General features: G+C 42.4%; 1 protein-coding gene and 1 long non-coding RNA gene across 5 annotated transcripts in view; one reads left to right on the forward strand and one right to left on the reverse strand.

Moving 5' to 3' along the window:
* LOC148159592 (uncharacterized) overlaps positions 1 to 26,901 on the forward strand; it is a 285,054-nt gene that overhangs the window by 80,181 nt on the left and 177,972 nt on the right. The window contains exon 1 of one of the 3 annotated variants that reach the window (XR_015762814.1): positions 5,203 to 5,403. The exons of the other annotated variants lie outside the window; for them this stretch is intronic. This is a non-coding gene — a long non-coding RNA (uncharacterized LOC148159592). Of the gene's footprint in view, positions 1 to 5,202; positions 5,404 to 26,901 lie in introns of those variants that run through there. 3 annotated transcript variants of the gene reach the window in all.
* Positions 1 to 26,901, reverse strand: part of LOC106928996 (semaphorin-3F-like) — a 79,186-nt gene that overhangs the window by 15,135 nt on the left and 37,150 nt on the right. The window contains exons 3-9 of one of the 2 annotated variants that reach the window (XM_088005362.1): positions 10,162 to 10,322; positions 9,037 to 9,099; positions 8,534 to 8,653; positions 5,566 to 5,655; positions 2,572 to 2,665; positions 773 to 892; positions 455 to 594 (exon numbers count right to left, since the gene is read on the reverse strand). In XM_088005362.1, the coding sequence (XP_087861488.1) occupies positions 455 to 594; positions 773 to 892; positions 2,572 to 2,665; positions 5,566 to 5,655; positions 8,534 to 8,653; positions 9,037 to 9,099; positions 10,162 to 10,322 (788 nt within the window). The remainder of the gene's footprint in view (positions 1 to 454; positions 595 to 772; positions 893 to 2,571; positions 2,666 to 5,565; positions 5,656 to 8,533; positions 8,654 to 9,036; positions 9,100 to 10,161; positions 10,323 to 26,901) is intronic. The other variant, XM_015005648.2, reaches the window with a different exon arrangement.

Here is a 26,901-nt window from a genome sequence, read left to right on the forward strand (position 1 = left end):
ATTTTGTTTTTCTGCGCTGACGCTCGACCAGCTTTCTGTTGTGATTTATTTTTTGGCCTCAGTTTGCTTTCAGTTTCCAGCGTCTACACAGGAAGTTCAGTTTAACTGAAATAAAGCAGTTTTCTGGCGTTCTCTTCCCCCCACCCTCCCAGACAAAAATCACCTAAAAATATCAGAACTACCAGGGAGAAGAGGCCAGGGAGACCATGAGGTCATAGGTCAGAGTGCAGTCTCACAAACAGAAGGATGCATTGTAGACAGGAAGGTTAAAGACACATGTGGATTCCAGCATGTTAGCGTTAGCCAAACCCTGTAGCTGTTCAAACACAGCGGGCGACTCGCCTCAGGAGAGCGCAGGCTCTTCGTTTAAACGCTGCAGGTTTTCTTTTCATTAAGCTAACTGAAACCACTCCACGCTGTGTGTGTGTGTATGTGTGTGTGTGTGCGTGCACACCAGGCAGATGCGTCCAATGCGGGACTGGGTCACGGGACTCTGACCCATGTCGGAGGATTTCTCCCTGAAGAAGAAATACAGCTTGTCGTCGTTCCTCTCCGCGCTGTCCGGGATGAGGTGCACGTGAACGAAGGTGGGATCTACGTCATGAAAGGAAAAGAAAACGGGGGAACACATTTGTTTGAAATCTTGCTGCTGGTTGATTCAAAACACACGCAACCACCACAATAGATTTTAACCATACGGCACATTTATGTTCCTGTTTGTGTCGTATATTAAGAAGTCACGGAGGAAAACGTAATGAAAGAGGATCGTTACCATTCAACCATCTTGAGTTGTACTGGTCTGTTCGCATTGCAGTTTTGGTCCCCAAAGTACGGAAAACGGCCGAGTCCGTTCCCATGAAGTCGACGTAGACGCCGGCGTACAGCTCTCCATCTGACAAGGAGAGAAAACGGACCGGCCCAGTTCAGGTTAACACTCTGATCAAGCGCATTTCTCTACACTGTGCAGCAAAACATCTGGGTGTGAAGCAGAGTCTGTGTTCAGGAAAGTCCATCTTTTTCATTAAAGCTGCACTATGCAACTTTAACTGAAATCCCCTGAAAGGAGTTGGAATAGAAATGTAAAAAAGACAAAAAAAAAACAAGTCTGTACTTTTGCAATGAACTTTAAATTTTACAGTTGGTAAAACGCAGAAACTCAGCCGATTGAGAAATCCAGGCTGTAAGTTTGTTGAACCTGTTGAGCCGAATGTGTTGGTTCCTCCATCTGCTCTGATGGCGCCGCTGTGGAAAGCAGGTGTACGGCTCCGCGTACGCAGACAGCAGGAGGAACCAGATACTTTTCTACCCCCGTTATACACAATGTCATGATCCCGAGCGACGCTGTGGGGAGATTGATGATGTATCATTAAAACGTCCACAGATGATTGCGTGTCTAATGTGGCGGGGAGCTGAGCAGTTGGTGGTCAATGGTAAATCTTCTGTTGTGGCGCAGGGTTCTTAATCCTTATCACCACTAACAACGGTGTCCCTTGTATGGAGCTAACTGATGGCAGTGGGAGGTTAATCCATCTTAGACGACGGTCCCGGTACCGTGCCGGTCAGCTGGTACTGCGCTAATGTGGGAAAGGGGTGCCAGTGATTTACACCCCACAGAAAGAAGAGCCCCCTTCCACTGGTGGCAACTGGTTCAGAGGCCTTGTACCAAAGGACAGAGGAGGACAGAGGAGGACTGTGGCTTCTTATGGCGGCGCATCGTGATCAATTACTGCATCCACAATGAACCTTATTATCAAAAACCACTGCAATTTAGGTTAAATGTTCATTAAAGGAAGCAGAATAATAATAACATTTAATCTTGGTCTATTGTCTGAAATATAACAACAAAAACTTAGTCTATGAAAATGTGACTCTCAGTCACGGTTTCAAAATCACTAAGTTATTTTGTTCCTTATAAAAATGAATAGATTTTATGAAGGAGGAGGAGTAGTGTTGTCCCTCCTCAACTTGTTGCTGAAAGCTGTCACTGCGTTACAGGGCCTCTTAAAAGTATTCACCCCTTTGGCTGCTGTACCCTTTTTATTGTTTTTGTCTAAAACATACCTTTATGTTTATGTTTTATCATACCAGTATGATAAAACAAATCTGATATGAAAGAGCAATATTTATTTTTATTTCTTGACATGTTTCTGGTCATTTTTTCCCCAAAAGGTGTCGAAATGGTAGTGAAATATACAATATTAGTCATTAAACATAATAGAAATAATCAATATTGGTCCTTGATATTGGCCCCAATTTTCATATTGGTTAATTATACATTCCAGTAAATATTAACCTCACACTGAAATTCCTCCATGTCTGGAAACATCTAAAGGTAATGCAGAGCTTTAAGATCAACATCACCACACAGTAACTCCACGATATAAAGAAGACTTGAACACTAGCATTTCTATACTGAAATAATAATAATAATAATAATATATGACAGAGAAATGTCACATAGCGAAACGGGGGATGAAACCAAACATGTCCTTTCAAACATGACCCACAGGTCATGTTTGAAAGAACATGAACTGAGTCCTCATACAACCGAACCCACATAACGATACTCACTAATCAAAGCTGACACACTGTTGAGCTTCGGGTCATAGGAGCACTTCCCCTTCCCAGATTCCACTTTTCCAGGCTCCAAGTGGAAAATTTCTTCCTGAAACAGAAAATAATAAAAAAAAAAAAACGTAAAAAAAAAAAAAAAAATCTGAGATGGGAATAAATTCAGCACTCTTCGTCTTGCCACTGTGATTCCCTGGAGGGGGAAGGATGAGGGAGGGAACGTGTGCGTTGCCTCTGACACCTGTGGGACCCACGGGGCCCGGTGGGGGATGAAGTGTTAGAATAATGAGTGTAAGTTCATACAGAAAAATGCATGCAGTGAAAGTAGGGATTTTTAATCAACGTCCCCGTGCCGGCTCTAGCTTCAGAAACGCGTCGTGGGCCGCGCCTCGCTACACAGTAAGCTGAAAACCTCTCAGCTTCTTCTCGGTGCGTACGTACGGGTGGGAGCGCGGGCTGCCGACACCTGTAATCCAGCAGAGGAGGCGAAAAAAAACAAAACAAAAAAAAAAAAAAACAAGCCACGCATGGAGGCCAGGATGACTGATGCTCGATGCTTGTGGCTTCCCAGCACACAAGCGCGTGTGGGTGATTGGCAGGAATTTGCGTATGAGTAGGGTAAAATGAAAGCAGTGGCATGTGATGACATGTCCTGTGGCCGAGCCTCGCAGACCGGAGTGCATCGTCTTTTTTTTTTTTTTTTTCCCACTCCCATCAGGGACAGAGACTGTGGCTCTGTGCCAAACACACTTCACTTGCAATTACCTATTCATCTTTGATTAACATCACCGCTCGAGCAAACAAAGAAATAAAAAAGAGAGAGAAGGTGCAGGCTAATTGACTCAAAGCCATGCCATAAAGTGAAGTGCAAAATAAAAAGAAGTTGCATATAATTATGTACACCCAAAGAAAAAATGTGTCTATATGGGTTCGTATAAAAATGTGACATAATTATCCTGCAGAAAAGCTGAAAAGTCAAAAAATAAAAATCAAACTAGAACTGAAGGCAGTTATCTACGGCTTCCAAGCTCAGCTTGTCCGCCCCAGACCTCAACCCTCCTCACGAAAAATCCTACCTTAGTTCTGTCACATTAGAAGTTACAAACGCTGCAAAAGTATTCAGTCCTCTTCAAATTTTTTGTCACATTACAAACTAACTTCATGGTATTTTATTGGGATTTTATGACAGACCAACACAACTTGGCACATAATCTTAAAGTGTAAAGTGTACGATGGATGGTTTTAAATGTTTGGAGGGAATCTGTGGAGGATATTTGGATTTAACACCCTTTGCATTGATAGCCTGAAATTAAACAGACTGCAAACAGTCGTTTTTATTTTAAAAAATTGGCATAAAGAGAATACAATTTGTGTTTCTGTTGCAAATGTGCAAAAAACTTTGTCAGTATTCCTCTAATGTTGAAAAAAACACAGTTAAATTATAACGTTGCATTAAATTGTCATTATTTACAAAATCATGCAAAGTTGGCACTTTTAATGGACTTTTAATGCAACTTTTAGAGCAACTTTGCATTAAAAGTGTCATTATTTACCGGATGACGCTTCATGACAACAGTCATAAACATTCATAAAGACTTTTTTATGTTCATGACAGATATTATGTAATGTTTATGACAATGTCATGTCAGTCTTATGCACACCCCTTCAAATAAAGTGTTACCAACACAGTCAACCACCTAAAGATGCAGCCTGGACAACAAAGCAACTATAAGATGACTTTGGAGGAGATACAGTGTGTTGCTATGACAACTAGTGGTCGCCAACTCCACAAATCCTGCCTTCGTGGAGCAGCGCTGAGAAACAAATCCCAAGAAGATTTTTACTATAGTCAGAGCTACAAAGGAATGGTTCAGAGCCAATTAGGCCAATTTAATCAGTTAGAATGGCTTAGTCAAAGTTCATACAGAAATCAGTTAGTGAATCCTTGGCAGGATTTGAGCAGTTTTATTCACAGATGCTTTCTATGCAGTTGATCTAAACTTGAGCTATTTTGGAAAGAATGAGCATAAAAATTTGGTGTCTTCATGTGAAAAGCTGACAAAAACTTGGACAGTATTGACTCTGAATACAAGTGCAAGCCACACTTTTCAGATTTTCATTTGCAAAAAAAGAAAAAAAAAGTGTATGGTATTTGAATTATAAATATGTTTGAAAAGATACTCTATTACTTTGTGTTGGTCTACCACAGACATCCTAGTACAATACATTAAAATCAGATCCAAGGGGCTCGAATACATTTTAAATAAAGGAACTACAAACTAATTTTGAAGTGAATTATTTCACGTTAAGCCTGTTCCAAAGTCTTTCGAGTGAAGACATGTTCAAGTATGCCGCTGTTTTCCTCCCCTCAAAGCGCAGCCAGTTGGATACAGATGGCTGGTGTTTGCTCTGGGCTAACAGGCCCTGCTGTGGGAGTGGGTCAGATGCTGACTCGGCCTCTGTGGGACGCAGCGCTGCTTGGGCGGAGCAAGCTGGATTCACTCAAACAAGCAGCGTGAGTGATTAGAATATCCACCGTTTCTGATATGAGACTAAATGCCATGCGCTGAAAGGGAACAAAAGCCTGTTTAATTCAAACTGCGCCTGGTGTTTTTAGCAGCCTGATCGGCCCCATTTCACATGATAACCCCGCGCTCATGCAAAACGTGGCATTTAACACATACAGAAAGCGGAAACGAACAAAGGATGATGACGAGTAAGACGGTGTGCTGCAACACTGAGGAGGACACAAAGAAAGTACGAATGAAACGTAAAATTCAATTTTGAGGATGGTGCACAAACTTAAAAAAAAAAAAAAAAAAAAAAAAAAAGGCGCATGCTAAATGTTACAAAGATAAACGAATGATGGCTTTTAGATTAAAAATGGCATTGACAGGATGTGCTCAGACACAAAGAATGGAGGGCATGCTGCTGGTGACCGCCAGCCCCGGCAGTCCTCTGGGGCCGCGGCGCAAACAGGGGCCCGCATCGCACCTTCAGTCCAAGTGTGTCGTGCACCGCGCTGGGTTCGGCCGCGCGGCTGGCCCTTCCCCTGGCCAGGGCCATCTGCAGATACATGGACGTCTAAAACAGGAAACAGCAATACAGTCTGGATGTTACGCGGCTGACGAGGGAGGATCAAGGCCCTCCTTGTGCAGTCGGGTGAATTGCATGGGCCTCTTTTGATTGCAAAACATGATGAGAAACTCCTCAAGTAAAACATTTACCGCAAAAGCAGACACAGTGCCTTGGAGAAAAGTGTTCGTGCCTCTTGAACCTTTTCACTTTTTGTCATGTTACAAGCAGAACCTTCAATGTGTTTTGCTGGGATTTTACGTCAAACGCCAAAAACCGGTTTTTCTAAATTGCTTACGAATAAAAACGGTTCACTTTTCTTCACTAGCAACCACACATCATATTGCTGCTAACGCACAGTAAGGCTACAGCCACACATCAGGCATATGTGATTCCACATCCAACTTTTTCATGATTGTCTGAACAGCCCAATTCAGATCCTGTCATCAACTCGCCCCCCAAAAAGTCTGATTTGTGTTACTTTCATATGTGGTACTAAATTGGATGTGTTTACAGTAGTTCTCAAAGTGTCATGTCACATTTTTCAGACTTTTACGTCACTGTAGTGACTTCTGCACCAGAAGAAGTCAGATGTGATAAATTAGGATTATTTTTCTTAGCTTCCTTTGCCTTGTTATGATCTTGTGGGAAATACTGTCAGCTCCCACTGCTTAACATCAAAATCGATCCAAAGACAGCAACATTATTTTCATTCCATTATTACCTCTGTAAACAGAGCAATGCTGTGTGATGTCTATGTTGGTCCTTTGCGCAGACGGGTCGCTTCGGGGTCGTAAACTGTTCACAGAGAAGTCTGAGTGCAGTCAGAGTTAACTAGCAGCACGAACGATCACGCAAAAAACAAAAAACTTAAATATGATTTCAGCAAAAAATTGCAGAGGATCGAGACCTGCTTTGTGAACGCAGCTTAAATGGCAGCTGGAATGTCACATTTTAAAAAAAGATTTATTTCTGAAAATTGCACAAGAGATATTCAAGTTTAGAAATGTCCTCTGCAGAGGACAAAAATGAACTACTGGTAGTCAGGAGGATATCTTGCGTAATTTTTCTTTTCTTAATTATTTCACATGAAATCCCGATAAAGTACATTAAAGTTTTTGGTATACCGTCACAAAATGTGAAAAAGTTCAAGAGACTTTTAGCACACTATATATGGTCGTACTTGGTTCCACAGGAAGTACATGTTGCTGTAATTGTATGTCTGTAGGACAGCTGAACAGCAGCAGCCCTCCTGTCCTCCATTTAAATCAATGACAGCCAGATTATCCTACAACCTGCTAGAATCTGCAGCAAAAGCAAAAACATTTCACTAAAAACAGTTCCCAAAACCCACGTGTGCACACCGCTCCAAAACTATCCTCAAAGGGTCCAATCAGAGAACAACAGGCCGTCTGAATTAATAAGAACCAGGCACGTGTAAAAACTGCTTGATTCCTGACTTTTGGTTTACGAGCTGGCCCGCCTCAGAAAAGGTGCTGTCGGGGGGCACGACTCGGGCCGTCTGTTTGCTGTTCCAGAGAAAACAACAGGCCTCATTAATGGAACATTCCACTTGCACCCCATAATGGGAGCTCCCACTTCCAATTACCAAACATCCCACATGGTGGAGTCTGGCAGGTGGCCTGCCTGGATGAATGCATGAAGCGGTGGATGGATATGTGAGCGACTGGATGGAGGTCCTTGATTAGCCTGTGGTGCTGGGGGTGGTGGGGTGGTCACAGGCGAACTGTGTGTTTTTAAAGGGAACTCATGCAAACCGTGCTCTCTGTGATCTCTAGAGGAAGCAGTAATGCAGCAGTTTAGTGCTTTTTAAAATGGATATCCCCTTAATTGCTGTTTGGGAACAAGTGAGATATTTAAAAAAATAATAATAATTAAAAAATAACAGTGAGGCGTTACTGGGGAGTGTGGCAAAGTCGTTAGTTCAGGCTTCCAGTAAATGCTGAGACCAGAGAGGGAGGCGGGTTGCTTTACTGCATGTGGACACATGGCACCGAGAGCTGGTTTTCAAATGATGGAGGAAAACCGTCATAAAGGGTAGACGTTGGCCTGGTCCCAATACTCCCACTTCCACCCTTATGTCCTTCAAACGCGCGTTCCTGCTGAAGGGTTCGAGTGCGTTTTGTGTCCCAGTTCTCTTTCGCCACGTCCCCTTGGTGCTTGAGGGCAGCAGACTTCAGCAAAGTGTATTACCCATAATACATTGCTGCGTGATGAATTGTGGCAGAGATGCACTAATCCGATATTGGTATCTGCATCGGTCCTGATAGTGGAAAAACATTCTACATCAGGTATCAGTGACAAAAAGGGACGATCTATTCAATCTAATTTTATCCACTGTGCTCTGAGCGATGTCATGCTTTATTATTCATTTTATTTTTATAATTCCTACACTTTCTGAACCATTTGAAAAAAGGTTTGTCGTTTAATTTTTACGTTTGACCAATGAAGTCAACATATTGTTTATGTCAGTTGTATTAAACTGTGTTGTGTTGATGCAGAGTTATCAAATACATTTGTAATTCAGTACATTTACTCTGTGCTTACAAACAACATTTTAATTCAGCACTGTTTTTCTGTATCGTCTAAAACTGAACCTCAGATGTCTGTACCAGTCTCGGATGTTAAAAAAGTGGATCGGTACGTCCCCACATTTGCACTTGAACCTCTCTGTGCACTCTGAATGGAGTACACACTTCATAGAGGAGCGTATGGTGTGGTGAGCGTTTTGGGACAGGGCCAAGGTGAGGCGGCAGGAGGGAAAGGTTTGACAGGTGAATCCTTAATGCTGCAGGTGGAGAAAACCGTTTCCATCTACTGAGAGTGTCTTCTTTGGCTCCGCAGTGTTCAGGTTCTAGTTTCTAACCTGAGGTTTACGCCCGCGGTTGACGAAGGTGCAGACTGGATTGTAGGCTCCTGTCCCACAGATGTACAGGTGAGTCCGGTTCCATGGCTCAATTAGACGGATGAAGTTTGCACACTCTTCCTGGAAACGGGAAAAACAGTAAAATTATTCCTGAAGTGAAATCCAAATAAAAAGCAATTCATGTCATTTTATTAACAGGTGCACCGTCTGCTGATTTGCCAAAATTAAGCAGTACAAAATGTAGAAATATTCAAAAAACTATCATCCAGTGGAAGCCACTCAGTAATCTGTTGATGTCTGCTTGGCTAGGCAGGAGGAAATCCTTTTTTACTGGGCTGATTTCAAAACCTTTCAAACTTGCCATCCACATTAAAAAGAAAAAAAAAAATCAACGGAGAGAATTGTATACTTTCAATGCTCCATATTTTTGAAAGCGTTGATGGGAATCACCCAAACAGAACGACCCTGCAGATTTTACAAGCGCCGTCTTCACACATACTTACGCTGGCATCCTTCCCGCTCACGAGGCATTCTGTCCGCCTTCGTTCGGACACTGGCCAATGGATCTGCAAAGGCGAGACCAGAATGTGTTTCATTGCTACGATCAAACCTGTTACGCATCAGCGTCATTTATCGAATCTCTAGGTTAAAGTTACAAATTCAAATCCACAAATGTTAATATCAGTTCTGCTGAAATGGCTATAATGTTAACATAGTTTTTAATAATATTTATGTCTTGCAACACATTACAGAAACCAACATCAAAAAAGTGCAGTCCAATAAAAACAACCCATAAGGCTCCAGCTGGGGGGAAGAAACAACCAGAAATGTTGATGCACTTCATTGGGATGGATAATCCAAGACAAAGTAGCACATAATAGTGAAGTGGAAGGAAAAATATCCATGGTTTTAAAAAATGTCAAAGTAAAATTCTGAAAAGTAAGGAATATCTATATGACATTCCCTTAATTTGGTGGTGGAAAAGTCGTGAAGATGGGATGCTGTACTTCAGCATGAAAAAAACCAGGCAGAAAACCTGCTGGAGGTTACAAAATCACCTGAAACTTTGACTAGACTATTGATTTCAGACCTGGCAAATGAAATTTTACTAGGCTAACCTTGAACATTCTATGTTTTAGAATGGCCTAGTCAAAGTTTAGATCTAAAATACTTTGACTATGCCATCATCTTACATGAATGTTCTATGGTATAATCTGATCCAGTTCTGACTGTATGTTCAGACCTAACAAATGAACTTTCACTAGGCCGTCTTAAGACATGACTAATTATGTTTCAGAATGACTGAGTCAAAGTTCAGACCCAGTTTAAATCTGAGTCAAGACTTGAAAATGTATCTTCTCTCATGATCTTCATTCAATCATACTGAGCTAAAGGTGCTGAACAGGCAACTAACTGTATTACGTCTCCAGATGTGCAAACCTGATAAGAGACAGACCCTGACTTGTAAATGCAAGAACATATTTTGGAAAAGACGTCAAAAAGCCTTTATTTTGATTCCACCTCACAGTTGTGTGTTGCGTTGTGTTTTTGGCCTGGAAGCAGCTGCTGAGGTGAAGACGTTTATCCCAGATTAGGGTCATAGTGAAAGCCATAAATAGAAGTCTTACAATATGTGGACTCTTGTTGATGTCATGGAGGTCTAGGGACAGGATGTGGTCCTTGCTGCCAACATACATGCGGTCGTGGTCCTCATCCATACGGAGGATCCGGTAGTCAGACGCATTCAGCAGGTAGGCAAAGTGATGAGCTGTACCAGTGGACCTCAGTTCTGCATGGAGACAGAAACGGTTTGGTTTATGACAGCTGAACGCATTCATGTATGCACATTTTCTCATACACGCAACTGACATACTCCTCATGCCACTGCAGCATAGCAACATGAACTTATCTGATGGTTTTCCATGACCACAACGGTAACCTAACACCGCACATTAGAGATAAGTGCTACCGAGGGGCTGTCACACTGTGTTGATGGGTTAATACCTCCTGAGTGGATCAAAAGATCTGGGAAATCTCCCACCAGAGACTGCCTGTGACTTTCTGTGGGAAGTCAGAGAAAACAGATGCTGCACTCTGATACAAGGTCAACAAGTGACTTCTGTACCACAGAGTGGGGCTCCGTAACCCTCCGATGGGTTTAAACCAGGGGTGTCCAAACTTTTTGCAAAGGGGGCCAGATTTGGTGTGTTAAAAATGTATGGGGGCCGACCTTGGCGGATGTTCTTTACATAGAACAAAAATATATTTAAACAAATTTCAGCAAGCCATTCTGTGTTTCACATTTGCTTTTTTATTTTAATTTCAGCGATCTTAAGCATGTCTTTTGGTTCATTTGAAACATGCATATCATATGCAATTGAATATTCACGTAACTTTTTTAACTAACTTTTTTCTAACGGTTAAACACAAGTAATTGTACTCTTGAGTGCAAATTATATTTGAAACATAAAAAAATATGTCACCGTAGCAGTTCAATATTTACAGAATTTCTAAATAAAACAACAGAGAAATGAGCAAGTAATAGTCATATCAACAAGTGCCGGGCTCATTTTTTAAATATGATATATTAGTAACTATAAATGTTGATTAGATTTTTTTAAAAGTTTATTATTCTGGAGTGAAAACTGAAAACTTGTCTGAATTTATGACCGATTTTGATCTTTAAAAAAACAATTTATTCAGATGACTTGTCTGCATTAATGTGATGGGTGATACTGAGATCTGGACTGCAGCACATAGGCCAGGTCTGGCGCAAAATCAGTGGTATTGATGCGCAAGATGTCTGTAAGTGAGAGTCCGTTAGCCATGTTAGAACACGGCTCTTATTTAAGTTAATAACCGAGAATGTCTTCTCACACAAATACGTCGACCCAAACAAGCTTAGCATTTTCTTACCAAATGCTCGAATCTCTCGAAACCCGTCCTTAAAAACCTGTCGGTAAAAGTTGGCGAGAGAAAGCTACTGGTGCCGACCACGGCTCTCTGCAGATCAATGAGCTCCAGCTGCAAATGGTCTGAGTCACACAGGCTGCTGCCCTCTAGTGGGTAAACAAGGAACAGCGTTTAGTGTGTAAGCTACGCCATATGCAGGTATGGCATATGGCGTAATACATTGCTGCCCAATGTATTAATTCTACTTGAGGGCCAGACGCTATTGATTTTATGACAGAGGCTGCGGGCCGGATGAAATTTCACCACGGGCCGCATTTGGCCCCTGGGCCGGACTTTGGACATGTCTGGTTTAAACATTCCAGTTCTTGATAGAACGCCATTCTCTGAAGGTCAGAAAAGCGCGGCGAGCCCTTGACAACACAATGTAGTGGACATGTACTGGCACGCCGAGAGGTACAAACTCTTCTGTCAGCTCGCCGTTGGAGTGTTTGTTTGATACGTTCTCCTTGGTTCAGCGACCAACTACAGGCAGAGCGGCGAAGCTGTCGCTCCAACCACAGAGGTCACACGCCCCACCATAGACAAACACACTCCTCTGCCGTCTATAATGAGAGGCAGGGACGGATGGCATTCACATATACTGCTGGGCAAACAAGAGTGCTCGCTCAAGGAGCAGGAACGTCCTGCTTCAGTGGCGAGATTTACTCTCAATCCACCTTCGAGGAATCTTTTGAGGTTCTTTTACACTAATTGTGTGGCCAAGCTGCAGTGGAAAGAAACCAGAAGTATATACTGTCAAATATAGTTAGCTGTGTTTGGCTTTTACACAGCGATCCAAACAGAGGTCTGCTGGGATATAACGATAGAAGCCAAGGAGGAAATGTGGGACGTCAGGCCTGTAGAGTAGTTTTTGCACACAGGGGGTTACCTGCCCTTAAAAAGGTTTTGGGGCTGTGTTTTTTTGCAAGCCATGTATGTGTAAGTCATGTTCTGTGTGGTTAAAACTGTCAAGAAACATTCCTTTGAGGTGTTTTAGAGGTCTGAACACCCAAGAATGCATAGCCATCAACATGTCCGGCATGAGGCCTTAAAATAAACACCATCTCTGGACCTTTCCAAACAGACTCCCCCGAGGAATCCGATCTTAGCCGTCTTTCCAGCCAGATCTAAATTTACCATGAGGGTTACATCAATAAGCAAGGATTAATAGCATTAGATTGGCTGTATTTGTATAGTTCGATTTAATAACTGTGTCCGCCGAAGGAATGTTTATAGGTTGGCCAGGTGATTGGCATCTGTCAGAGTTCTCTCGCACAAGGTTGGACCCCTCGATTATTTGTGTAGGAGTCTTAAGCTGAATGATGAGTCCCTGTGTGTGTCTGCGATAGTACACACATACAAGTGCACACACACTTCCCGAGGGCCAGTTCAAGTCCTTCCTGAAGCAGGTTGTCAGCAGCTCATCGGTTTGTGTTTGTTGTCAGAGAGAAGCTGGATAAGACCATCTGTCAGCTGAGGAGGGAATGTGAGCAGCGCAAAGCAACAGTGCGCCCTACAGAGAATTGTGCATTAGGAAACAAACATGTAATCTAATCCCACAGCCATCGGATAACGAGCGCAAAGGCTCCTTTAAACCTATAATGCAGCGCGTTTGAATCCCGAGTCCCCAGATCAAACATCGGTGAATGGAGTGTCTTTCCCCATACCGCTGAAGAAACCCAACCTCGTAGATCGTTCATTATGGCCAAATCAGATAAAAATGTCTCATATAGCGTGTATACCCTTTGAACTGTTTTACAGTATCTCACATTACAATCATCCATACACTCCAATGCATTTTATTTGGATGTTATGTGACAGACCAACAGTAGGGAGGTTGAATACAACAATATTTGGAGAACCACCTGTGTCTTGATGTATTCCTTGGTCTGTACGATGCAACTCCTGAGGCTTCCACAAAACAGCTGGATTTGTACTAATATTAAACTAAACGCTATTTACTAATCTGGGGTGTTCTGCAGTCAGTTAGTTAGATTTTATTTAGGGGTATCAGACTGACTTTAATAATGTCTCAAAACCTTTCCCAACAAATTCTCATTCCTCTTCCCTGTCTGGTGCAACTTTCTGTGGGTCTGTCACATAAAATCCCAATAAAACACATTAAAGTTTGTGAATGACAATCTACTTTGACTTGTGGATACTTCACTACATTTGTAACTCACAGTATGCACAATATTTCACACTGGAGTGCTTTCTAAGAACGAGAATAAAGCTGTTGGACTCTCTTGGAAAAGTCGGTCCAGCAATCAGACATCATTCCCCGTTCTGTCAGACTTTCCTCAGCTTAACCTCAAAGTCAACCTTCGCCTCAGGCGGGGCCAGGCGGCATTGTGCTCCGCTGAAATGTTGACCGAGGATGTATAATGGCAGCAGCCCAGCAGGTCTCCGGGCCGAGGCTGTTGCCTGCCAAGCTGCGTGTCACAATCAGCCTGAATGAGACGTGTAAAGAGACTGCTCTGCTCAAGAAAAACACGGTCAAGAAGCCGTTAATCATGCCGCTGTGTTAATGTGAGCCGTCATTCCCAGGAGGCGGCAAAATGAGTCGCGTTTGCTGCCGGAATCATTTAAAACGCTGGCAGCTAAATCAAATTTGCGAGTGATCCCTTTGCCATTTATTGAAGCAGACGTATAAGATTGCACCCTGGATCCCCAAACTCGCCTACAAAATTTGCAGTTGCAGATTACAATTACAGGAAAGGCTCAGGCAAGCTGAGCTGCTTTGCTCTTTGTCAGACACATTAGAGCAACACAAGAGACTTATCCGTGAGATTTAAAGGCTGGAAGTGGAGCATAAGTGTGTCTACTGAAGCCAGATAAACACTTAAAGAAGCCCATTACGGCACGTAGGTTCAGTTTGTGGGGGGTTCAGTTTGTGCACCACACTGCATGTCTGAATTTGTGCACGGGACTCTAAGCAGTTCCACAGCAAGACAGAGTGAGGTACGAGCGAGTCCTGATCTGGTTCCACTCCTCAGTCTGCTGAACGCAGGCAATCCAGGCCTCTCGCCGAGCATCTTGTGGCGATGTTGGCCGACACGGCCCACTGCCCGTTCCCATAACTCAACGCTCCACCGCGGCTGTAAGGAAGGTCATTACCGGGGTTGGAGGACAGGGAGCGAGAGCTCAATGGCTCCTCCAGACATTTGAGCTCAATGCTGGAATCAGAGGCCCGATAAATGATGAATGCAGAGCTGATGATTGATCGCACAGGATGTGGGAAACTGACCAAGACACAGTAGCTTTATGAATTGTAAGGTAAGCAACTTACTTTTTGCATCCAGACCTGCAAGGCAGCTTAACCTCAAAGTCAGAGCTACAGATCCACAGTGTGACCATTGTTCAACAAGTAGGATCTGATACTCTGTTGGTTTTCCGTTGAGAGTCTGGTCACTACATTGATGTAAATACAAGTATTAGATGCTTCAGCTAAACCCTCAAAGCCTTTCTACACACATAAACCTTTAAAAAGCCCTTAATCCCCCCCACACACCAGACCTACCTGGTTTAAATGTTTAAATCTACCCATTAGGGACATGAAGAGCATTTCAATTGTTTCTTAGCCTGCAACTACACAGATCTTGCAGCTTTGAGTATTGAAGGATACTGAAATTCACCCATACTATATCATCACAAATCATACAAAGTTTTATTATTTTGTAGTGTGGAATGTTAGAGAAGGTTTGAACAAGTGTTATTAACAACAATAGGTACAAGAACAACCAACCCATTTATTATTAACTAGCATGTTTACGTGCGGGACACAAAGTGGTGCTGGACAGAAATGCTGGAGCGGAAATTTGGAAATTTTAGATGCAACACCCGCTTTTCTGGTTGATATCAGACCTTTGAATATTAGCAATAAAAGCTAATGTTAAACAAAGACTCATCATTAGATGTGTCCAAAAACTAATGAAAAAAGTTTACATATTTAGGCTCTAAGTAAATTTAATAAATAACAGTTCATCATTTGTACCAAACTGGGCAGCCATATTGAACTGAAGTGTTTGTGTTGTGAGAAAGATCCATTTATCTTTATTCAGGGAGCAAGTTTCCCGTTTGTATTTCCAGCTTGGGAATGTTTTTATTTCAACTGAAACTTGCAAGTGGATAAGTGTTTTTTTTTCTCTCTTCATTGTGACAAAACACAACTGTTCTGCAGTTTAAAAATGCCTCGACTGTGTGGTGGTAACAGGAAACCTTTAGAGGACCATCTGTATCTAGGCAGGTAGTGAAAGTTTGAGAAGCGCTCCCTCAGACCACAACAAGTAACTTTGTGTAAACGAGGAGTACAAACATGGTGAAGAGATATGGCACACTGTCAGACAGAGTCAGCCCCCCCAACCCCGATCCCTCCACTCCATCCCTCCGTCTAGGAGAATATTTGGCTGCTGACGGTGATCTCCGGGGCTGCAAGGCCTGCATGTTACAGCCTATCTCTCCATCTTAAATTAATAGCCGACGGGCCACGTTTACTTTGGAAATATGTTCAGCCTGAAAAGGTTCACAGGCAGAACTCGCTCTCATGAGCGAAATAAGAAATAAGGAGGTGCACCGCATTGCAGCTTTATAGGAAATTATTCCCCGATGCTGTTATCCAAAGGAAAGAAGGGGCTGAATTTTAGGTATCGTGTTCAGTTAATGCTTCGTACCCCGCAGTGTGCTTCGGTTACCGGGCGGGTCTTCCTCCTATTAAGAAAGGATAACTGCATCCAAAGTGACTTAGCAGTACACAGGTAATCCCACTCAAAACGCTCCTGGCTGTTTCTCAACAAAGCATCAGGTTACTGATGGGAAAAATTACATTTTCCACTTTTTAGACAAAGAAAAAATCATCTATTTTTACACCACCGTTTCATTTTCTCCCTCTTCTGTTTATTTTCAACAGAGGACGATATGACATGGATGTAGTCATGGAGCCGAACCGATGCACGTAAACAGATCCTTCAGATCCACATCCTTGATCCTGACAGTGGGGTGTGTGTGCTCACCACTTGACACCGAGATGGGTGTTCCTCCACGCTGCATATTTCTCAGGTTTCAAATTTGGAGAAATTAAAAGTGCGGGCCAAAGCCTCTGCCAGCACAGGACATGTCTCTGCCTGCAGAACTCCCTGCAGAGGAGTGTGATAAGTAGGGGGGGATAAAATGTGGGCAAAGGGGAGAATGAGAAGTTTGCGGCCTGATTCTTGACCCTCAAAAAGCAAGGGAACCATGAACAAAATGTGTAGCAATGATCAACTCAGTTTACAGCTATTTGATTTTCAGTCTGAAAAGGACAAAGTGCACCAATAGATTTAGTCTGTCCATTTAGTTTCTTTAATTTGTCTCAATCCGACATTGGTATCAGAAATTAGTCCAATACCAACAGATCCTTCAGGTCCACATCCTTGATCTGAAGGAAAAAAAAATGCATTGGATTATATCAGCCTGTATCTAAAATCTCCAATACAAGCACTCTGCTCCAGCATTTAGTCTGCTCCAGCATTTAGTCTGCTCCAGGATTTCTATTCAGCAGCACCTGTATCCTGCCCACAAACCCATTAGTTAATAAATTGGTCAGTTGTTCTCATGCATATTGTTGTTCACTAATGTTCTTTGAATAAAATCACTTGATCAAGTTTTTTTCTAACATTCCACACCACAATAAAAGTAATAAAAGTATGCATGATTCGTGCCGATATTGGTACCTGCCAACACTCAAAGCTGTGATATTGGTATTGTATCAAATGTTGTATTGCGATGCCCCACACATGGAAGCTACAGAATCAGCTGTGACTTCAATATTGCAGTTGTGACCCAATAAAGCAATATCTAATCAGTTAATACCATGTTAGATCAAAACTGACATGAACCAACTGTGAAGTAGTCACAGTCTTCCAACAGTTCAAATCCTTTGTGTTTCTGGTCACCATGATTTAACTTTCTTTCCTGCACTCTGTACCCAAAAATCTGCCAAAACCATTTGACAAAGTTGGAGGCTTGTTTAACACTTAAGTGTTGTTTGGGCAGCTTCAGTGACGATTCTTCATTTGTCGCCTCTATCAGCACAACAGGATAATTGAATTACTTCAAAGTAAGAGTCTCATAGGATGCCACACTTGAAACACACACCTTCATATCAAGGCCTCATAGATATATATATATTACAGTTGTATCAGATGAAGTCACATGTGGTGCTTGGTGCTTTTGCAAGTTTGAACCTCACATTGATGATTAGTATAATCGGCAAACAGCACCTCTGAGATATTCAAAGACAGAAAAGTTAGTTGCACTCAAAACTGACGACTATAAATTAGAAATGGCTGTGTTCAATAAGGGTATACTGTTCTTTAGGTGGTGACATAATGTGACAAAAATACCCTATGAGCCGCCGGCACATCACAAACAAGCTGCTCTACCTGCGCTGCGCCCCGAAGCGCTTTCCAAGCCGTCAGAGAGAGGTGTGTTAGTTCACACACACCGGAGTGGCAGGAGTGATAATTAGGGTGTTTAAGAGAGGGCGGGAGAGGTGACATGCTCTCACACATCAAAGGCCGCCCTTGTCAAGAATCCTCGCCAAATATTTTGAACGCTGTCAATGCAAAGAAGCGAGACTGCAGCTAAGAGGGTGTTATTATTCCTCAGAGTCTCTGAAGACCCACTTCTTCTGCAAGCAGGACTCATAGAACAGCACAAGGCAACTTCAGAGAGATCCTGTAGGTGGCAGGGTGTGGGGGGAGGGGGACTGCAAAGGAGGCAGTTGGGTCAACTTTTAATAGGGTGCATTAATGAGCCGAGACGCCACAGGCGACAGTGACACAGGTTTTAGAGACCTGCTCAGTGGAATAATTTCCATTAATTCAGGTGAGCCTCAGCTGTCTGCTGCCTCCGGGCCTGTGTGGATATTCTCTGGTTTGTATGTTTCTTGAAATTTAGATTGAGCGTACAGACAACTGCAATCTGCTGCATGATCTAGTAAACCTGTTTTGGTCTGTCTTTATCTTTCTTTAACCTGCTGTTTCTTAAGTAGATTCCTGTTTACTTCTCCGATACAAACAAGCTAATCCTCCTGAGCTCCAGATTAATTCTCTGCAGATGATACTTTGTTCTAATTTGGGAATATTAAAAAAAAAAAAATTATGAAAGACAAGTACGGTCCACTTTGTTTGAGCATGTAGAGCTTTAACCTCGGAAGACCCGGAGATAGAAAAACATGAAAAATAAAGTTCAACCTTTTAGACGGCTTTGCAGGAGAACTTTGGAAATGAAAGTATAAGGTTGTCATATCTTTTTTGTAAAGTTTTATAAAAATGTCCAAATATTAAGGGGTGGTATTGTGGCTTTTCTAGGCACATAGTACAATTTTATAGCATGATAAAGTAACTGTTGACTTCAGTTAAAAAAATACACGAAACAAAACTTAAAAGAAACTTTACTTTGTAATTTAACACCTTGAAATTGGGCCTCTGTCTCTTTAAAAAGCCCTGCTCTGTGAGGAGGAGCTGTGTCTGTAAGGCGGAGCTAGGTCCAACCAGGCGTTTTGCACAGTTCAAAGGTTGCCATGGCAGATTAAAGGATTTCTCAAACATGCATGAAAGAATCAAGGCAACACTCCAGGTATGGTTTTAATGAGATACGTGATGTAAAGCTAAAAAACAAAGTCGACCTTACATAATAATGACCCTTTAAATATAGTATTAAACATGCTGTACTGTGGATTTTGTACTAGGGGTGCACAAAAATTATGCAAGTTCTAGACATCGCAATGATCACCTAAGAAAATGTAAGGATATTCATGTACTTCGTTTTGGTTAAGTACATGAATATGTACTTAAAAAAAGCCAAGGTTTTTTAAGTTGTAGTTTGTTTTCCTGTTGGGCGAACTTGTATGCAAATTTCCTAACCAATAGCATTCCAACAGTAGGGTATGGACAAGTTCAAAAGTCCAGATTTATTTTCAAAAAATGTTTGAAATAAAGATGTTGTGACATTTCAACATCAGGTCTTACAGTTCAGTGCTCAACTTTTGACCTGCCATGTGGTATTTCTCTGCTGCGTGTCAATGATTATTCACTTTCTGCAAACTAGCAATTGAACAAAAACCACAAGGAACTGTCACAAAACGTCTGCAACGGATTTTGTGTTTCTTTAATGCAATGTGACAATGTGTTTTCACGTGAGAGTTTTTCATTACAGTTTAATCAAAGAAAGGCAATTTACATGCAAATTAAGGCGTTGTGTTTACACAGAGTGTTCCTGGCTTACATCCAGATGCCCATATCAGACAGCCGCTGCTTTTTTTCCCCCTCCTCTCTGCTCCTATCTTAATCTAGCGCCAACTTTCTCACAATGACTTCCTGCGTTTGCAGGATAAGGAAGCACCTGAAATGGGGGCAATCACTGGGCATACTGACACGCAGATGGAGATTAAAGCACCATCTCCTTTTGGACAAGTGTTTGCCGCTGGATGCCTGATAGGCCACCTGCACTCCTATCTCATTAGTGGAGCCACTTCTAATCAGCCGGTTTTGAGGCTTGCAGCCTCATTCAGCAGCGGCTACTTTTAACACGACTCGTCTCTGTGTCAAACGCTACGAGTAATTTGAGTTTGTGTAAGCTGTACGCTTCAAAGCTAACATAGAGGTGACCGAGCTGCTAAAGAATGTGTGTGCAGAGTGGGCATGAGGTTAGCTGCGCTGCTAAATGAGAAGGAACGATAACGGCATAAGAATGCAACAGCTGCTTGCCTTGGCTTAGTCACCCTTTTGAAGAGGGGGGGACATTAAAAGTGAGCAGCCGCTTGTAATCAGTGCCAAATCAGAAGGGATGTGTCACTTAGTAAAAAACTAAGCAAGGGCAACTGACTGAGATATGATCTGACCCGCTGATTATGACAAAGAGCCTGAAACTCTTGAGGAGAGGAATGCTATTGTGAGGTGCATCCTGTGTGTGTTTTAATATTTCTCGGCTTGTCAGGCCAATTTTTCCTACAAACACTACATTATGAGGACTCACTGCTCCTTATGGGGCCCAAAGCCTGAGCCATTTAAAAAACAAAATGCTGGTTTTGGGTTAGGAATTAGGTGTAGGACTAATATGTAAATTGAGTAAGTTATAAATAATTATTTTCACTGTCCATGTGAATATGAGGACGAGATTTTCACACTAGAAAACCTGTTTTGGGTGCCATCCAGACAAAATGGTTAAAAACTTTCTGGTTTTAGAAAAAAAAAAAAAAAACAGTTCCCGTGTAGAAAGAAAAAGGTTTACTTCAAAAACTCAATTTGTACAGAGAAACAGGATTTTTCCTTTCTTACCAGATGAGCAGAAAAATATAGTGTGAAACAGTTTTTTTTTTCTTTAAACCTAATTCTTTAAGGCAAAACATACAAAGGCACACATTTCTTGAGTTGAATTTAGAAATAAATAACTTATCTGATCATTCCCAAGATATGTAGAAAAAGCTTGATTCATTTCTGGTGCATTTATATACATTTAAACCACTTAGAACAGATACTGCATTTACATATAGGCCTAAAATTCTGACCAAGTCATGACAGACTTGGATTTAAAGAAATTTTAACCAGCATCACCTCTCACAGATGGAGTAATATTAATTATTTAGGTTGATCCAAATAGAGAGCTCAAAGCAAAGATAAACGTTCAAAATTCCAATGGAAACATGGAAAATAGATTCCTTTTACTGCCGTCTCATTTCTCATAAAAAACTTTTTAATTGATTGGAAATAATCCTAAATCCAAATCTACGATGGTTTTTCTTAACAGGCTTCACCTCGATGCTTGGAAAAAATCCAAACAGTCAGATTTTATCTGTTAGTGATGCTAAAAGTGATTTTGTTCGTGATTTTCTGCCCCACTGGGAAAGGGTGTGACCCTCTCTTGTCACAACTGGTGTTGAATGTAAACTGCATGATGGATCTACACAGAGCGCTCCCACATCACACATCATTAACCAGATCGTTCACCCTCCCCGCATCCTCAAGTCGCACTGCGATGCCCTGTGATGTGTAAGGGGGGCACGACACCTTGATGTTTAGCACCGTTGCCACCTCACTGCTACTGCCCCCCTTACCCCTCTTGCCGACCAGGGGGGCTCACTCACTCTATAATTAGGACCCACTGTCGTACCCTTCCCCCATCCTTGCTAATGGCACCAATTTGTATTCACTGTCAGGTCCGATGAGCCCTCATGCGGAGAGATGGCCTTATCGCGGGGGCCTCTGGCTCCCGTCACCTAAGCCCCGCTCACTGACGGACAGAGGGAGACGGCGAGGCGGGCAGGAGGAGGGGCTCCTTGTCTCCTTTTTCATGTAAACTCTCGTAACAGCAGACAGATGTGCTTTTGGTGCAACAAAGTGCGACAAAGAAGCCCCACCGCAAAAAAGGTGGCAAGCTCCGTCGAGCTCGTGGCATCTCTCCAAACAAATGGACGTCCGTCTCCCTCAGTCTGGTGGAAACGTATAAAAAGAGATGCATGTGGAATTTGGAGATGTGGTCAGGAAAGAGATCATCCCTCGAGTGTCCCCATTTAATAACACCCATCTGCAATAGCAGAGCTCTGTTTTAATGGAAACGGGGTTTTCACGGTCCGCACATCAATAAATAACACGTTCCCATCCCACATGTCTGATTTGGTAATCTTCTTCCTTGTGATTCCTGAGAATCATTCTGGAGGTCCTCAGAAAAAACGGCAGACATGCTGCTGTCTCTTCTGGATGACGCCTTGGTAACGCCTGCCTTGGCTAATGACAGTCAGCAGGGATGCTCAGATGGCCGCCAGGAGACACGGTGGAGGTCAAGGTTCATCTGTTGGCGGCGGTTGGCGATTTATGTCCTGGTCTAATCTCGGATTAACTCGGGGTCAGGGTCATCCCTCCTCAACCCAAGCAGAATCAGAAAACAGGGATCGCCTGGGGTAAAGTAGCATTATTGCATCACCTGTCCTGAATTACAATGAGTGCGTCCCAGTGGGGTAAACCTCTACAGGGAGAGCCGATTCTGTAAAACGTGGCTCAATGGACTCAAGGTCGCAAACTTTCTGCCGTTACTCATCTTAATACAGAACTCCAGCTGGGACAGAGATCCTCACACACACTCCCACAGTGTATGGAAGTGTGGGTCACCTCATGACCCCGTGACTCCGTCTAGCCATAGTAATGTGTGTAGTAGGTTCTGGTTTCCTGAGCACATTTAGTGAAGTGAATTCATCTTCAAGATGATTTCATACAGTGGCTAGAGAAGGTAGCAGGAAAAAAAAACAACTTGATATTTCATGGAGCAGACGCCACTAAGACTAAACCTAAAACCCTGGCTCAGAGAGCTGTGATACCTGCAGTCTCCCTTATCTTAACTCAGCAAGCCTCAGCTGAATGTCAGACAATAATCCCTGCATGCTGGACACACTTAGAGGCAGAGAAAAAATTGCTGCCATGTCTGGCTCTGATGTCTGAGTCCAGACTGGGATAAACCTGGAGGACACCATCAGCCAGGAGGCCAGAACAGCGATAAACTATGGAAGATGATTCGCTGCCACCCTAAACTTGTGCTAAATGTCAGTGAGATTCCCCCGAGTTCACCGAAAACAAGGGGTCAATCCAGCTTCCCAGAAGAGGTTCACAAGAAAAAATGAGATCAACTAATAATATTTTGGGGAATATGAATTTCTATTTTAGCTTTTCAAAATAAAGTAAAAAATTCAACAAGTCAAACAAGGGCCATTTATAGATCATAATTCCACAATGCCCACAACAACAAACTCTCCTTGATAATCATTTTGTCAGTATCATTCGATCACATCCATCTGGATCACAGAGATGTACAAGCTTTTGGGTTATTGGAAGTAAATTCATCTGGTACCCATGATGTCTTGCTACACCCCAACAAAACCCAGAACAAGAGACATTAAAAGACTCCAACTGATAGATTATATATCTATAGTCGTCCCAACGGAAGAACTAGATAGTTTTATGTGTTTGGTTGAACAAGCAATATGCAAATGTCAGTCAATTATTTGAAAGATGAACAAATGATGGATTTTTATGTTGCCTCAAATCCTGGTCAGATCAGCTCAAAGGAACTACAGCAGAAGAAATGTTTGATCTTCAGGAAATCTTTAAGTGTTGTGTTTACACAACTGCAAAACACTGCAGTGGTCAAATACAGCTGATTCTTCAGCATGTTGACTTGTTTCAGAAAGGGAGGTCAGAAAATAGAGCATTGATCTCTCGGCTTTGTGATAGCTAAAGTATTCTGCACAGGATGCTTCGCCTTGGCCATAAACCAATCGACTGAACGAATCTCACTGTAAGAATCTCACCGCCTTGCAGGGGGAAAGAAGCCCATTAAAACTCAAGTTTTCACCTTCTACACCACTGAAGCTGTCAAACGCCAAGAACAAAGTGATTTCTTATTTTCTTTATTCCTGAAATGAAAGTGGATTTTATTTTTATTACAAATGACACAGAATGTCATAAGCGCTGATAAACACTCATCTCTGATGTTTCTGGCATGATAAAAGCAACCGGTTTCATCAAAGGGAATCAAAAAGCTAGTTTAAGCTCTGCTAAGGATTAAAGTTGTCTTTGATAGTTGTGCAGTTTTCACTATTTCCCAATCTTTGGCTCTGTGAAAAGTAAATCCTTGTTCTCAAAAGTCTAAAAAGGAATGCAGAAAATCTTTCTCTTCACTAAGGTGGAGCAACTTTAAATTATATTTGTACCTTTGAGCCAACATCTTTGTTGTAAAAACCATTAATTTCTTAAGGGTCTTGCTTGAGTTGTGTGAACAAGCCTCTCCTCCGTATATCTCTGTCTTTCTCAGGTGTTTTCTTAAAGTGACAGAGGAAGATTTACAGTTGCAAAGACACAGGATACAGCAGCTATGTGGTCGACAGCAGTGGCCCACTGTTATGCCGGAGGGGTGCGATGAATGCCTCGCTTGTGTAGGGGGTCAAAGTGAGGGAGGCCAGTTGTTCCAGCCCCTTCCTGAGAATGACATCGATGCTCAACACATTGTGACAGCAGCTATTGTGGCCCGGCTCTAGTCCTCTTCCTCCCACCGGTCTCCCACTGCGCTCTCGTCCTCACCGGCGCCCCACCTCGCCGCTCGTTTTTCCTGTTTCTTGGGTGGGCAGACTAAGATGCAAGTCGTTGAGAGGAAAATTTGCTGCGTTGGCGCCTCTGCGGTCATCAGTCACGCTTGTCAAGAGGCTGACGTTGTGGACAGAAGCAGGAAGCTGATGGGGCGTTTTGAACAGAGGCAGACGATCAGCTGGGTTCCAACCTGTCCATGAATCCCAGGCTTTGGGGGATAGGAAGTGGGATTAGGAAGCTAATCCCAGTTTTTTTGTCATGTGTACACCAGCAGCTTTAGTCCATTTTGTCTCATCACGTTCTTTCTATACAACCGGGCGTTCCTCTGACATGAAGGAAGATGATCAATTCTTTTTCAAACACCACTGTGTTTCGGGCCGCCTCACTGAGTCGGCACCATGGGAATCAAGGCTCACATAGCCGACTTCCTCCAAACCCAACTGATGCGGACACTAAGGGAAACCCATCAGCATCCAACAAGATCCACAGAGTAGGGATGGGCAATACGCAAATACAGTTTTATCGCAACATTTCATGGTACTATTGTGATGACAATTAAAGGGACAAGAACTGTTTATTTTTTCCATGCATGGGATTGCAATTATATTTCCTTTAGAAGACCAGGAACAAAAAAGTGTGACTTGTCAAAACTACCCACAGCGGCATTTAATCATATTTTCAAATGTATGGATTTTTATTTATACATCTTTACTGAACACACAATGGATGGAAATGGCAAAACTAACAAGCTGAACAATACAGGCAGTTTTAGGGGTTTTTAAATATGATGGATTGGAATTTATTGTGACCGGAGTACATCAGAATTTGATCGTGATAAGAAATCGATCGCGATCAATGCTAAACGATATGATAAATGCAAACCAGAACCACAGAGGGTAAACTCACTGATCCCATGACCCTGACCCTGTAAGCTTGGAGTCCGTAAACTATGGTCGTTTTAAAAAGAACCTTCGAAAGCTTCGCAATCTTATCCTCTTTCTGAGTCAGAATGAGATAATCAGGTTTCCTTAAGAAGCACAGAATCAATCCGATGGGATCGGTTTTCCCTCAGGAGACCCGATTCCTGAGGCTCCATGTGTACAAGTGCAAAACAAACCTGTTTAAAACCCTTAAAAACAAACAAAACGTTGGAAATTAACAGCTTTTTTTATAAAGCAGGTTTTGAAACAGTAGCCAGTTATGCTTTCTACTGTTCTACAGCTCAAGTTGTGCTGCATAGGCTCAGGGTTCGGCCCGACCGGAGCTTTGGAACATGTCTTCCCATGCTATCGCCTCAGTAGCTCCTCTGAGCTTTATCTCTTTAAGACTGTTATTCTGGACGACCACATGCCATAACGGCCTGATGAAGGTGGAGTTAAGGAGATAGTGTCCGAGGCGCTGGTTGGAGCTTTGCAGGGTCAGCAGGTTTACCAAGCCGATTTAGCCATCCCAGTTTGTCACTGGTAATCTCCTCGGCAGAAAGCGGGGTGATAAAATCAGCCCGATAACCGCGGGAGACGGACAGGATGAGGCAGACTGAGTGGGTGAGAGTGAGACGTCTTTGCTTGCCCTCTTAGACCTCGTCCCTCTCCCTCTCATGCACATGCTGATAATACACACTGCGTATATACACAAGGAAGTGAAGTGCCTGGCAGGAAGGTGTAAAATGTGAAGGTTCAAACGGTGCTGAACACCAGCAGGGATGCTGCCGTGGACACAAGTGGAAACGGTCCATTTTTTTCACAGTCAGTCTTTTCTGGAATGATTCTTATAGGGATGGGAATTTATCGTTTATCGTGATGCAGCAGCTTTGATTCATCATGGTCACAATAAATTCAAATTAATGATGTTTTAAATGCTCAAAAACTGTATTATGGGGAATTTTAGTTTTACTATTTTTCTTCACTGTTTAGTAAAGGTGTAAATATCAATAAATTAAACATATGATTAATGTGTGCATCTCAGTAATGCAAATCACATGTGACTGGTGTCCTGAAGGCACTATACACGTACGTAAAAAAAGAAAGAAAAAAAGTGTTATTGTCACTTATTACAATACTACAAACTATCGTGATAAAACTTAAGGTCCAAAATCCCCTAAAGAAGTTTTTTCTTCTTCTTTGCAACATAACCTAAGCTGAGCCAGATTGGCTGGAACTTAATTTAAGATTCGCTCTATTCGATTTAAGTCCGTAATTTCAACACGCCAATATTCTTTGAGCCATGTCTTCATAGGGTTATAGTTGTGTCATGCTGTGTGAACATTGTGTCATAAAATCCCAGTAAAATTTATTTGTTTGCTGT

Source organism: Poecilia mexicana, unplaced genomic scaffold, assembly GCF_051168715.1.
Source record: "Poecilia mexicana isolate PSO_F unplaced genomic scaffold, ASM5116871v1 scaffold_5, whole genome shotgun sequence".
NCBI classification, from domain to species: Eukaryota; Metazoa; Chordata; class Actinopteri; order Cyprinodontiformes; family Poeciliidae; genus Poecilia; species Poecilia mexicana.